Source organism: Coenobita brevimanus, chromosome 54 (assembly GCF_032717465.1).
Source record: "Coenobita brevimanus isolate Jiangsu-jjx chromosome 54, ASM3271746v2, whole genome shotgun sequence".
NCBI classification, from domain to species: domain Eukaryota; kingdom Metazoa; phylum Arthropoda; class Malacostraca; order Decapoda; family Coenobitidae; genus Coenobita; species Coenobita brevimanus.
In genome coordinates this window covers 25623884-25637787 of record NC_137007.1, presented here as the reverse complement: position 1 = coordinate 25637787, position 13904 = coordinate 25623884, and the positions used below count along the sequence as shown (strand labels likewise).

The window sequence follows — 13904 nt, the reverse complement described above, 5'->3', positions numbered from 1 at the left end:
CCTTCATGCTTGATGTGGGAGGGAAGTGCTGTGACAGGCTTGAATATGATTTGTTTAATAAATTAATGGCTGGATAGACACACGGGCTTGAGGTAATGGTGGCGCATATTATATGAGACATCGGAAAACCTTCACTTTTGAGGCTGCAATTGCGAATTATAATTTCCATGAGTTACTGATATTGCAAACTATTGGATGATGTTGCCATATATTATGAATCTGCTGTTTAAAAGCGTGCAGTTCAGGAGATTCCAATGTTGTTTGGTTTTAACTTCTCTTAAATATCACTCTTTGTTTTACCTGTATGGTATACTATATATTATTTGGCAATATCATTAATGTACTAGGGAACAAAAACGCTTTATTCCATGGTTTGTGTAGGTAAGTTAGGGTCAGCCTTTGGATTTTAGGAACACATAAGCAGTAAAATAATGATTCTTCTGGTACCAATTACAGTATATGGTTTTTGCTATGCAGTCTTCAGCTTGGATATGCCAACTCCATCAAGTATGGAGTGATCGCATTCCAAATTCAAGTAAAAAGAAATAATTCTTTGTAATTGGTCAGTATTGTATGTGCATAAAAGTAGTACTTTATAAAACCAACGTTAATGAACCTTCTCATTCTGATCGTTTTTGCAGGAGGAGAACATTAACCTGATTGAGGGCCTCCGTGTAACTCTGAAACAGCAAAAGGAAGTGGAAAAGCTTCTGAGACAACAGCTGGAAGCTGTTATCACAGAGAAAACTTCACTTTCCAAAACTATCCATGACCTGTAAGTAAGAGTTAATACTGTATTTCATTAGTTGACATGGTAGATGTGCGTTTAAGAGAAGGTTATATTTTAGCTTGAAAAACCATCATATAAAGTCTGAAAATTTCATATTCAGCGCTTTAGAACTGTGTCAATATAGATCTGGTCAAGTGTTTTGATGTACTGTATGTAGTAACTGCCTTGATTTCATGTAGTAACTGCAAGAGTCTTCAGGAAGTTTAAAAATACAGTAATGGGGACAGATTTCTGGAGAATAATGGCAGTGTTACCAGTACAGTAAAACCTCACTATAATGAACTAACGGATCCAAGCCATTCCGAAAAAATCAAAATTCTGATAAAAGCGACATCCGGTGTCATATGCACGGAGTGACTTTATGCAGGAAGTTACTGTTCCCTTCTCTCTTTAGCCTAAATTAATCTAACCTAACCAAACCTAAACTAACCTAACCTAACCTTATCCTAGATCAACCTAACCTAAATAAACCTAAATTAAACTAACCTTCATTCACGAAATGACATTCCACAATCTGCCTGCATCAAACATATGTGCAGTATATTTATTTATATATGTCTATATATCAACCTGTATAAATATACATATCTATACATCGACCTATAGTTACCCATAGGTCGATAAGACATCCAACTATTTCCCTGACACATATATTTCACAAAATGTTGTTGATAAATGGCACAATACTTGAGGTAACATGCAGATACTTTCAGCCAGTAACTTAAAAGGGCACTCGGCTCATGTGCACTGAGCGGAACGGTAACTACCAGCATAAATCACTCCGTGCATACGAAACTGGACTTCCCCCTTACCCGGACTTTTTCCGATATATTGTATCAGACATTAGTCTGGATCACACCAACGGTTTTTAAACTGTTTTCACTACCACTGCAGTACTGTACTGTATTGTACATTCACTACAGTAATCAAATGGTATAATGTATCTAATAGTACTGAACTGTACAGTACACTAATAAACATGTCTTTTATGTACCTTATTGTGATGAACATAGCTGAAGTGGTCAGGCAGTCCAGACTGCTTCTGACTTTATTGGACTTTTTCCAGTAAATAAGAATTTAGTCTGGTAGCTCCTCAGTTTTGATAAAAGCGAATTCTAGTCTATAGAAGTTTGTTATATCAAGGTTTTATTCTACTTGTTTCATCCCTAATTGTTTACTTCCAGTCATTATCTCTTAAGCCTTCATGAGGTGGCACTTTTACTCTTGCTGGAGAGAAGCAAATGTAACTCACACCTAGGAACAGAACATTCTCATCTCCCTGTCTCCTGTGAGGAAGATCTTGGTATGGGTTGGCTGCTCCCTGTGTTGTTTTTTACGAGGTCTGTTCAGAAAGTATCTGACCTCATTTTTTTTCTCACCAACCAGTTGGAGGATAGGAGCGAGGTTTTGTATACCACAGTCTAGGACCTTCGTGCACATGTGTAATTAATGCCAGCTGCCACGAGTAACTCGGAGGCTGTCAGTCAGCTTGTTTTCATTGTCATGCACCTTTCTCTTGTCACATTCCCGTGCATGTCATGATGACCAAAAAAGTCAAACAACATTGCTGCATCAAATTTTGCCAAAAATTAAGTGATACCCATGTTGAAACTATCAGGAAGATCCAGCAAATTTTGAGGTATGAAGCCATGGGGGTGACGCAAATAATGGAGTGGTACAGTAGCTCCAAAAATGGCCAAATGTCATTTGAGAATGATCCGTGTTCTGGGAGGCCATCAACGAGCAGGAGTGCTGAAAATGTGAAGAAAGTGTGTGATCTGGTAATGGGAAATAGTCGGTTGACTGTCAGCAACTGCTGATGAAATTGGCATCAGCGATGGATCAGCACACAGAATTTTAACAGTTGCCGCCAAGTTCATTCCAGAGCTCCTTTTACATAGACAACAAGCTCTGCAGATGAACATTGCTCAAGACATGTTAGAGTGTGCAAATCGTGATCCAGACTTTCTGAAGACTCTTATCACCGAGATGAGACTCGGGTGTACAGGTACGACCCAGAAACCAAAGCACAGTCATCAGAGTGGAAGCACGCAGGGTCACCTCAGCCAAAAAAAAAAGCATGACGGTTCCACAGCAATGTGAAATGCATATTAATTATTTTTTTTTTCTATCGTGGTGTTGTGCATCACAATATGCACCAGAAGGTCAGACTGTAACAAACATTACCACTTTGACATTATCCATCGTCTTAGTGATGCAGTTCGGCGGAAGAGACTAGACCATCAGAAAGTGGCATGTTGGAAGCTGCAGCATGACAGTGCCCCTGCCCATTCTTCTCAACGGATTCAGGAATTTTTAGCCGAGCACAACATCCTGCAGGTCTGGCAGGCTCCCTACTCACCAGACATGCCTCCATGCGACTTTCAGTTACTCCCCAAGCTCAGCTTTGCTGAAGGGTTCCCAGTTTGAGATGAGAGACGAGATAATGATGAATGTGATGAAGCACCTGCAGGAGATACTGAAAACTATCTTTGAAAAATGTTTCAGGCAGTGGAAAGAACACTGGGAAATGTGTGTCAAGCCAGAAGGAGCCTACTTTGAGGGGGATTAGTGTCCTAGCTTAACAGATGGAGATTAGCTATTTATTTTATTTTGAGCCTAAGGTCAGATGCTTTCTGAACAGACCTCATACATTTGCCTGGTTTGCACCCTATTCATCACAAATACTAGATGAATATGTGGACCTGTTCAATATTATTCTTGCAGAGAATGGATCCACACCACATGCACTACACTTACAAATATCAGACAATATTACTGCACATGGGTATGTAACAGGCACTTGTCACACCAAACACAACTTCACCATCCCCTCCAGCAACCCTGTGCTCACATAGGTATTACCACTACAACTCAGTCCCAGTCCACAACCACTGCAGTGCACTTACAACATAGACTCACACTAGATACATACCACCTTGAACACTTAGCATAAACATTTTACATTCAAATGTCAATAGCCTACTCAACAAAACACTACAAACTGAAAAATTCCTTAAGATCACAAGCCTCCATGCGTTTGTCACTAATCACACATCACATGTGCACAGATGGAACTAATGGCCATGGAAGAGGCCTCATCATTTACATTTATACATCCATCCTCTAAAGTGACACAACACAGACAACATTCTATAATCACTTTTGAAGAATGACACCATATTTCAAATACAGTCATGCAGTATTACATCTGGTTACAAACAAGAAATCAAAATTTTTAATATTAACCCGCCCCGTCCTGTCGACGTATGGGTACGTTGCAACGATTTGCATTTGCCAGTCCCGGCGACGTACCGGTACGTCATGCAATTGCAAGGTCCCTAATTTGCACAATTTTCAATTTTCGCGCGTGATTTTTCGTATGTATACACGGGACACCTTCCTCTATTCCTCTACAAGATGCCAAGCAGGGACAATGCATTACACCGCATAACCTCCCCCCTCCCCCTCTCACGCCATTGTCTCGGCAATTCACCTGTTACCAGTGACCTGGCTAGTAAAGATATTCAGGGCCAGAGTGATTCCCCAATTGATGACAATGTGGAGGACAATGTTTACATAGCATTAGAAAAAGAAACAGCCAGAAATAATGATCAGGTAATGTGGCAAAAAAAAAGGTCAGGTATGGTGATTAGTTAGTGAGTGAAACAATGCTTATAATGCCATTATTACTGCTTGAAAACCAATACACTCTCATACTACATATACATTCGTACCAAGTAAATAAATACAGGTAACTCGCACGGAACACGATCTCACGGAACGCGCTCGCAATTATACACGGTAAGGGCTGGGATACATATAAGACAACGTAAGATTAAAAAAACATTATGAAAACTACAAATTAATGCAGGAGAGGCCTTTGAAAGATCAAATCCTCGAACGTCACCACAGTGCGCGGTTTGTTTTGATTACGTGACGATCTAGGCGGGAAATTATTCAGTGAGTGAGACATTCCCGAGTACAGTAGCACAGTATTTGTAATTAAATATTTACAGTACTGTACTGTTCTGGTAAGTTTATGTGCAACTTAAAGTACTATTAAATAACGTTAAAGCAAGAAATAAAGTCTTATAACCAGTTTACCTGATGGGCGTCAGAATATTGCCTTTTTTATTTGTTCGTTTTTTCCACAATACTGTACAGTATTTGTAAGTTAAATATTTACTGTTGTCGTATGTACTGTACTTGTAAGCACTTAAATAAAGTTAAATCGTTATATAAAGCCTCGTAACCAGTTAACCCAAATTTTATGATTACCCATGATCGGCGTCGGAATATTGCCTTTTTTGTTTGTTCGTTAAACTCTTACTGTACGGCTTTTCTACAGTACTGTATTTGTAAGTTAAATATTTACTGTTCTGGAATGTACTTGTAAGGAATTAAAGCATTAAATAAAGCCTTGTAACCAGTTAACCTGATTTATATGATTACCCATGATCGGCGTCGGAATATTGCCTTTTTTGTTTGTTCGTTAAAGACTTATCTATCTATCTATCTACTGCCAGACGCCATAATCCCGTAAGGGGTGGCCATTTGACTTTGAGTTATTTGTTTTACAGGGAGGGACACTAACCCTCCACCAACCTACTTGTTGACACGTAGGGAATTAAAGACTTATAATAAAAGAAAAATACATTTTTATCTTGGTATCTTTACCTATTTGCTCAGGTTTGCTGTAATGGTTTGGATCATTTGATGCAATGCAACTTGTAGAAAACTGTGAATAAACTTTCGGGAAGTGAACGAAAATCTGGGACATGAGACTGACCTTGACTTCACCCTCTCATGTATCATCTGTCAGTTCACCACATGCTATCGTGATGAGTGGGTGTACGATTTTTTCGCTCGTGGCCATGCCTAACTACGCATAGGTACACCCATTATCTCGACCCAGACAGAAAATACAATCTTTTTCCTCCCTTGCAAAACACAAACAACCACCCTGTTTACGAGACAGCAATATATATTGCGAAAATAACAAGGTAAAATGATAAAGATGAACGTAAAATGATAGAGAAAGATGAACATGTTATGACGGCTAAGAAGTACGTTTTCCCCGTCTGTAAACGTATTTATTTCTGCTTTGTATCTGTATTCGTAATAATTAGACTTATTGTTAGTTCTGAAACTGCATTACGATTCTATTTTTAGCCATTCTCGTGGTGTGGGAGCTGGAAGTTGTGACACAACTTCCTTATTGCTAATCGGACTGACCCTCCACTTTATTCTCCCGTGGCAGAGTCTAGCCTTGGAGGATGTGCAATTTTCTCATTTAGGACTGAAAATTCAACTCTTTCGCTCCCTTTTCCAAGCATGGGCACAACGATAACGTAAAAAATAACTCGAAACTACCATAAATATATATCAAAAAGGTGAAAATGTATTCATAACATTTTTTTTTTTTTCAGCCATTCTTAACAGATTATGTACTGAAATCATTTGATATCACAGTACTGCATTTCTAAGTTAAATATGTACTGTTCTGGTATGTACTTGTAAGTTAAAGCACTGGTACCAGTTAACCTGATTTATATGATTACCTATGATCGGCGTCGGAATGTTTCCTTGTGTTTACGTACAGTATTTGTGTGTTGAAGTTTTGCTCTGGAGTACTGTATTTGTGAGTTATAACATTAAATAAACCTTCTAACCACTTAAAGTGCTTTCTAGTGATTACCAGTGACAGATAACAGCAAAACAACACATTTGGGGGGTCTAGGGAGCAAAATACGGAGTAGTTTAAATATACGCGATTTCGCACCTAACATGGCACGGTAGGAACGAAACCCACGTGTTCCGTGCGAGTTACCTGTAAATACCGTTTATGAGTGGATAAAATAGTTACCCTCCCATAGAACGTGTTTTCTTTGGTGCCAACATGTTAGAAAACCTAGTCAGGTAAGGAGGAACTCCTACCTGGATTGGGTATTTTAAACCTCAGGTGAGCGATTTCTCTATGAATTTTCGGTGTTTCTCACCAAAAGCGAAGGTTTTAGCCAAAAATTTTTTTTTCAAAAATACCTCGGGACTGGGGGATGTCGGAGGTGCGGAAAACCTCGGGACGTGACGGGTTAACATTCCCCCTGACACCTTCTTTGCTGTACCAGCATAATACTGTACAACCCTCACCTCATCCCCCTAACACACATACTGAACTCAGTAATTGCTGGGGACTTTAACGTTAAAACCATACTTCCTGGTGTGAACACAACGAAAATAACTACTGTACTGGGGTCTCAACATTGCATCACAACTCAGCAACATATACATTTTCCAGGACACCTCATAACACACCCACATCCCACACAAAGCACACCACTCCCTCTCATCCCCAGACATCACAATTTGTTCGCCAACACTTTCATTCACCACCACCTGGTGGATGGAACCCAAACTCCATTTGGATCACGTCCCTGTCATGATCATGTAAGGAATGCATTCCAGACAGGAGCACTCTTTAATTTTTGATAATATCCAGCTTAGTCCTGCATCATTTTTAAACATATTTGGGGTTTCATTCTCTCGGGATTTATTTTGGAAAGAACATATTATCTGCCCTGTAAAATCTGCCTCCAAGAGATTAGGTGTGCTTAGCCAGTTCTGTACGTTTCTTACCCCTGCACAGTTTTTGACTTTATACATAGGTTTTATTCGTCCCTATGTAGAGTACAACTCCCATGTGTGAGAAGACTCCCCATATACAGCTCTTCTCAACAGAGTGGAGTCGAAGGCTTTTCATCTCATTAACTCCTCCTCTTACTGGCTCCCTTCAACCTCTGTCTCTTCACTGCACTGTTGCATCTTTAGCTCTTTTCTTATGCCCCTTCAATGGTCAGTGCTTCTCTGAACTGTCTGCTTGCATCCCTCCACCATCACAGTACAGCGGGCACATAGCACCTGTTTAGGAACAAACTCTCATCCCTTTTCTGTCCAACTCTTTAATGCCATAGTTAACCATTACTCCCAGTCCTTCATGTATACAACAGGTCAGCTCTGGAACTGTCTCCCACTGCCTGTATTTTGTATAGCCTATGATTTCCAGTCTTTCAAACTCAGTGTGGCCAGGCATCTCGAAATGAACAGTCTTGAATTTGGCTCTGTTATCTTGTTTGTGCTTGTTCTTGGAGGGAACAGTTTGCAGGCTCCTGGCCTTTGGTTCCTTCTTCTTTGCATAAATAAAAAAAAAAAGTCATGCATCACTTACATAAATTACAAGAAAATGAACTGGTTAAAATTCACAGAAGAAACAGAACAACATTTCATCACGCAAAATGATGCATACATCATCATTGGTAACAGACAGTTATGAAATTAAATAAGGTCATACTTAACTCAGACAAACACCACATTCGATGAGGAAACAAAAGATGCTACAGCCGAGAATTATTTACACTGGAGCTTCCTCACCTCATACAACATTGCAACTCCTCAAATTTAACTTCCTTTCCCACACATGCGCAAGACACCATCTTAAGATTCCAGCAGTTAAAAAAATGAAACTGACAACAAAATTAGTATTAAACAAAGCAAAAAAAGAAAAAGAAAGAAAGGGAAACTGTAAAGCCCATGTGATAAAACTCAGCCACTCCATTGATACCTCTTGGCTCTACTGGTCACCTAACATTATCACTAAATCACAAACAATTCCAAGACCCATGCAGCCATCGCCTCCGACACCCAACACATCCCTTCATATTAACAACAAGCAGACATGCTTGTGAACCACTACACAAACATAGGTCACCTTACGAGAACACACACTGAGGAAAAATAATCTCTGCATGAGCACGTCTTTCCACTTGATGACATAGTGTAACCCTCTTCCATCGGGGTAGCTGCCAGATGGGGGGGGAGGTCATGAAGGGGTGTATGCCCCCCCACAGGCTGCTGTTGCACCTTAGATCCCCCCCCCCTCACTCAGACCACAACTAAGTGATCTTGGTGTATTGGGAAATGAAAAACAAAGAGCTGAAAATATCAATATCGATGAGTTTGTAAGCATGTAAGCAAGTTTTCTTTCAATCACAGTAATGAAGAATTAAGCCATGCTATGCCATACACAAAAAAAGGTATCTACAGTGATTCCCTGATTATTGCGCATAACTGGTCCTGAACTTAGCATGTAATAATGGAATTGCATGACAATGAAAACCGAGAACCTATGGTAGTTACCCTAATTGGTATCAGGCATCCCAAGTTCAAGCTCAAATGTTCCCTTTTATGACAGTTTAGACCCACTAAATACATACATACTGTTATGGTATGCATCAGAAGCACACACAGGCATGGCTTTCAAAAGGCATTTGACAAAGTGAATCACTTCAGGGTAATGTCAAATGGGTGTGCACTCAGTATTAATTGGGTGGTTACAATCTGGATAGAAAACTGGCTGACAGATAGGAAGTAACGAGTAATGATCAATGAAATTCCTTTTGATTGGGCTTCAGTCACTTCTGAAGTTCCACAAGAGTCAATCCTTGGTCCAGTTGTGTTCTGCATTATATCAGTGACATAGATGTTGGCCTGTTAAGTGTGATCCCAAAGTTTCCGATGACAGAAAACTTGGAGTAAATGTGAGCAGTCTTGAAAGGTTTGAGACACTCTAAATAGCCTTGCATATGCTAGGGGAATGGTCTAGGACATGGTAAATGCCATTTAACTTGGAGAAATGCAAGATGATGCATATTGGCCAGTGCAGAACCTGGGTCAGACCATTCACTTTTGGGAAGAATGCTGAGGATGACAGATTTGGGAAAGGCCCCAAGTGTACTGATCATTAATGACCTAAAATTTCCAAACAGTGCAAAAGTAGAGAAGAGGGCCCACAAGTTGCTGGGTTACATCTAGAGGCAGTTTTGTTATACGAATAAAGTACTGTAGATGTGCAGTTTCTTCCCGTGCACTCAGAGAACATGGAACCTGCATACCTAATCCTGCAATATGTATGCCAGTTTTTTTTAATCCATGTGCTCACAATTCCCTATTTCTTATCATATTTATTTTTGGGAGGGATTGACCCTCCAAAAATTATTGGGGGGGGGGGTCACACTTCTCAAATTCCACATTATGGCTGTGAGTCCATTAGCCTATGCAGCCTTCACTAAGATGTCAGAGCCATATCTCCTGTCCTTTCACTACGTCTGAGAATTTTTAATATGATGAGGGAGACTGACCACCTCCCCAGAGAATAATGGTGGAAAACACTATATAATGGATGACATTATTGAGGAATGAGACAAATTGACCTAAGAAGTTTTGTTGAAATGCATGAGCTCACTTCCCTCTTGCTGATCATTTTTATTTTTAGGAGGGAGTTGACCCCCTAAGAATCATTAGATCTCTCTCTCTCTCTCTCAACAATTTTTTGAAGGGAAAAGACAAAACAAAGGAGGTAATGAAGAAAATGGAAGGTGGGAGGAAGGAGAATGATGTGATCAGGAAGAGGAAATTACCCATTGAGAAACTCGATGATGCAGTGTATAAGTGGAAGTGGTGTACTTGCAGGAGCAAGCTGAGGGTGTGCCTGTAATGGCCTAGGTGAACAACACATAGCACAAAGGCTTGCTACTCACCTTGGAATCATATATTTCAAGTGTAGTGATGGCTGTTTGTGGAGGCTCGGAGATGCTAGGGCAATGTTAACAAGACCATAGCTGGAGAGAGGCTCATCATCAGTGTCAGTGCAGTGGAGCCATTTGTCCAGCATCTTCAGAAACTGATGGAATAGGGCCTGCATGAATTTCACACCTACTGGGCAGGTGAGACTGGGCTTCACTGTCGTTCTCTCCCTCAAAATACCTGGGCATCCAGAGATATTGACAGCACACCTGGGCATAAAACAATGAAGGAACATCTCTCAATTCTGGCCTGTACCATTACTAATGGCTCCCATCACTTACAGCCAGTCATAGCAGGTAAGAGTAAGAATCCACTGAAGGACATCAATGCCAAGCTTCCTGTGGGGTGCCATGGTAACAAGTCTGCCAGGTTTACTCAGGATATCATTCATGAATGGTTCCACCACAGCTTCAACCTTTCCTTGAGGCAGGACATCAATGCCAAGCTTCCTGTGGGGTACCATGGTAACAAATCTGCCAGGTTTACTCAGGATATCATTCATGAATGGTTCCACCACAGCTTCAACCTTTCCATGAGGCAGCACCAAAAAAGGTATGGTATCAGTCCTGACAACATGAAGGCAGTGCTGCTGTTGGAGAACACACAAGCCTACCCTTCTTCAGGCAAACTCTGTAGCAAGGGTGGACAAATCAAGGCCTTGTTCCCGCCAGCCAATGCTTCTACCCTTATCTAGCCCATGGACTAAGGAGTTATGGAGAGTGCAAAAAGGCACAACAGAAACAACCTGCAGCAGTGTCTCATTGTGACTGAGGATGGAATGGACCAGGCTGACTATGAGGACACCAGAGGCAAGAAAACCCTGCATAATTTCAAGAAATACACCATCAAGGATGCCATCTTCAGTGGGACAGAAGTATGGAAGAAAGTGCCACATGCCACGCTCAAGAATGAGCTGCGCACACTCCTCAGAACCCCGAAGGCTCCAGCACTACTGCATCATTTTGAGAGGTTTTAACCATCAATGATAACAGTAATGTTGCCCAGTTACAGGGCAGGGGGGCCTTGCTGGGGAGGAGCTGCAAGAATGCCTGAATGAAGATGCTGGTGTGCCTGGCTACCACCACCAGACAGGAGAGGAGATTGTGGATGAACTATTACAAGACAAGACACCAGCAAAGAAGGAAGACAAAGAGGAGGAGGAGGAGGAGAAGGAGGAGGAGGCAGCTGAACAATCCAGCTGCAGTCATTTGTGCTGCGGATACAATTCTGCCCATGACAGACAAAGTTGGAAGACTTCTGGCACAACATTATGAGGTCATGCAGCTCATCAGGCTGGAGTTAATGGGGAAGGCAGTGGCTGAATTGGTAGAGAGACGGCCAGCAGTCCTAATGGACCCAGGGTCGAATCCCGGCTGGGGTTGGGAACAGTTTAAGAATTTGAATTTCCTAAAAAGCAGACTTTCCTGATCTACCAGATGACCCGCCGACATGTTGTAAAAATGCCCCTGCTAATACCAATACACCAGTCCTGTATGAGACAGCCCTAGCATGTATTCAATATGGATGGTGGATGTTAGTGCCAAAGTGGTGACATGTGGAGATGTAGGAGGACTGCTGGGCCTTGGGATAGGTCACTGCCCCCAAGAAATAGGCCCTGAAGCTTTTGCTCAAAAAAAAAAAAAAAAAAAACAGCAGCCCAGGAAAATCCAGGTTAAGATCTCCCAATTTTTCAAGTCTGTGCCCTCTCCTGCTGCCAGGAGGCTCCACACAGAATCAGAGACATCCATTGTGTCTATAATATCAACCTCCTCAGCCAGCCTCCACATTGCCTCAGGATTCAGCACTACAGCCTCCAAGACCCCAGCCCCCAGCACCTCAGAACTCTTTATACCAGATGTGACCCCAGAGCCACCAGAAACCTTCTGTGCAAACAGTAACAGTGAATGACAGTTACCTCAGTCTACAGTATGCAAGAAGAATAGGAGTGTGTGTAGTGTATAGCTGTCTGTACAGTGTGCAGTACATGTGTTTCCTGCCTTTTTTACCCCAGGCTGGTCAGAAATTACCCTCTCCCCATCCTGACTGCTGAGTTGTTATAACAGACTCTTGAACAGTATACTAATACAGTACTAGCCATGAAGAAGTGCTATGGCAAAGACGTGAAATTCTAGGAAATTTGTACAGTGGTTATACTTTTCATTCACAGTACAAGAATATGCTCTGTTACTCATTTATTTTCCAATATGTGCCTGAAATCCCATTTAAAGGGAGGAGAGATCATCATATATAATGGAGGGTTTCATCAGATCAGGCTTCCCCCTACTTAGTCCATTATAGCGACCTGAGGAGAAGGGTGACGTGGGCTTCGCTGGCATAATTCTTGGGACTGAGATAGGCTGCGGCTTGAATCTGTGCAAGAGGGTACAGGGCACTGCAGCTTTAAGGTTGCTGCTTCTGACCAGTAGAGAGGGGCACAAACCTGGGAGTAGCACCTCAGGAGGCTGCCCTATCGGTGGTGTATTATGGCAGGGCAGTTACACTGCCAAGGCACATTTGGAGGGTGTCCCTGTAGCTGTCCTGGCAGGGTGCCCCGAGGTCATTGTCAGAGCCACTGGCCACGGCCGGTAGGCTATGGGTACCAGGTCCTATGTCTAGATTCGGGACTGTGCAGGTGGTTGGGGCCTATGGTCTGTCTCTCACTTTATTTTATTTTTACTGACCATCCATCCATCCATCCATCATCTAACCCAGTGTTGCCCCATGAAGAGCATAGGAGCCCAGGGCTAGGCAAGTTGGTCCTGACATTTAAGATGAGAGTGACCAACCTCACTCATCCCTGAGCAGCATTGCATGAGCAGTAAACCCCAACCACTCCTTGGATATAAACCTGCATAGGCTGAATCCAATTGAAGCGCCTTAATTGCCCACTAAACCAGCAGGTGCCAAAATTTGGTTATATGGAAACCACCCAGAGGAGTAAATGGTTTCCTGGTGTACAGGAAACCATTTGGCATGTCATTCAATATAGAGTCACCCAGAGACTGAAGGAAGATGAGAGAATGAAGGAAAGAAAGACAGAAGAGGAAGGATGGAGAGAAGGAAGGAAGAAGGAAGAGAGGAAAGGCCAGACACCCGAGAGCAGCACTACATCGAGTGAGTGGATGGTTATCGCCCCCACCAACCTCATGACAAAAGATGAGAAAAAACAAAGGAAGCCTGAGGAAACTAAATTGCCCAAGGGGATCAGAGTGGCTTCTTGGAATGTGGGTAGTTTGATGGGTAGAGCAGAGGTCTTAGTTGAGGCTGTGAGTAGGAGGTGGGTGGATGTTGGTTGTGAACAGGAAATAAGGTACAGGGAAGAATCAGCCAGAATAACTCCTTGGAGGGATTGTAGGTATAAGCTATTTTGGCAAGGAAGTGCAGATATATATGGTGGTGTGGGTATGCTGTTCAGGAAAAAATAGGTGGAATATGTCATGAATGCAATGAGGGTGAATGGAAGGATTATAGC

The 13904-nt window shown here is 41.9% G+C and overlaps 1 protein-coding gene across 1 annotated transcript in view; it reads left to right on the top strand.

The window, feature by feature from the left end:
* The window catches only part of LOC145401057 (uncharacterized), a 601394-nt gene that overhangs the window by 333008 nt on the left and 254482 nt on the right, over nt 1-13904 (top strand). The window contains exon 8 of the mRNA XM_080273430.1: nt 642-775. Within this exon, the coding sequence (XP_080129556.1) occupies nt 642-775 (134 nt within the window). The remainder of the gene's footprint in view (nt 1-641; nt 776-13904) is intronic.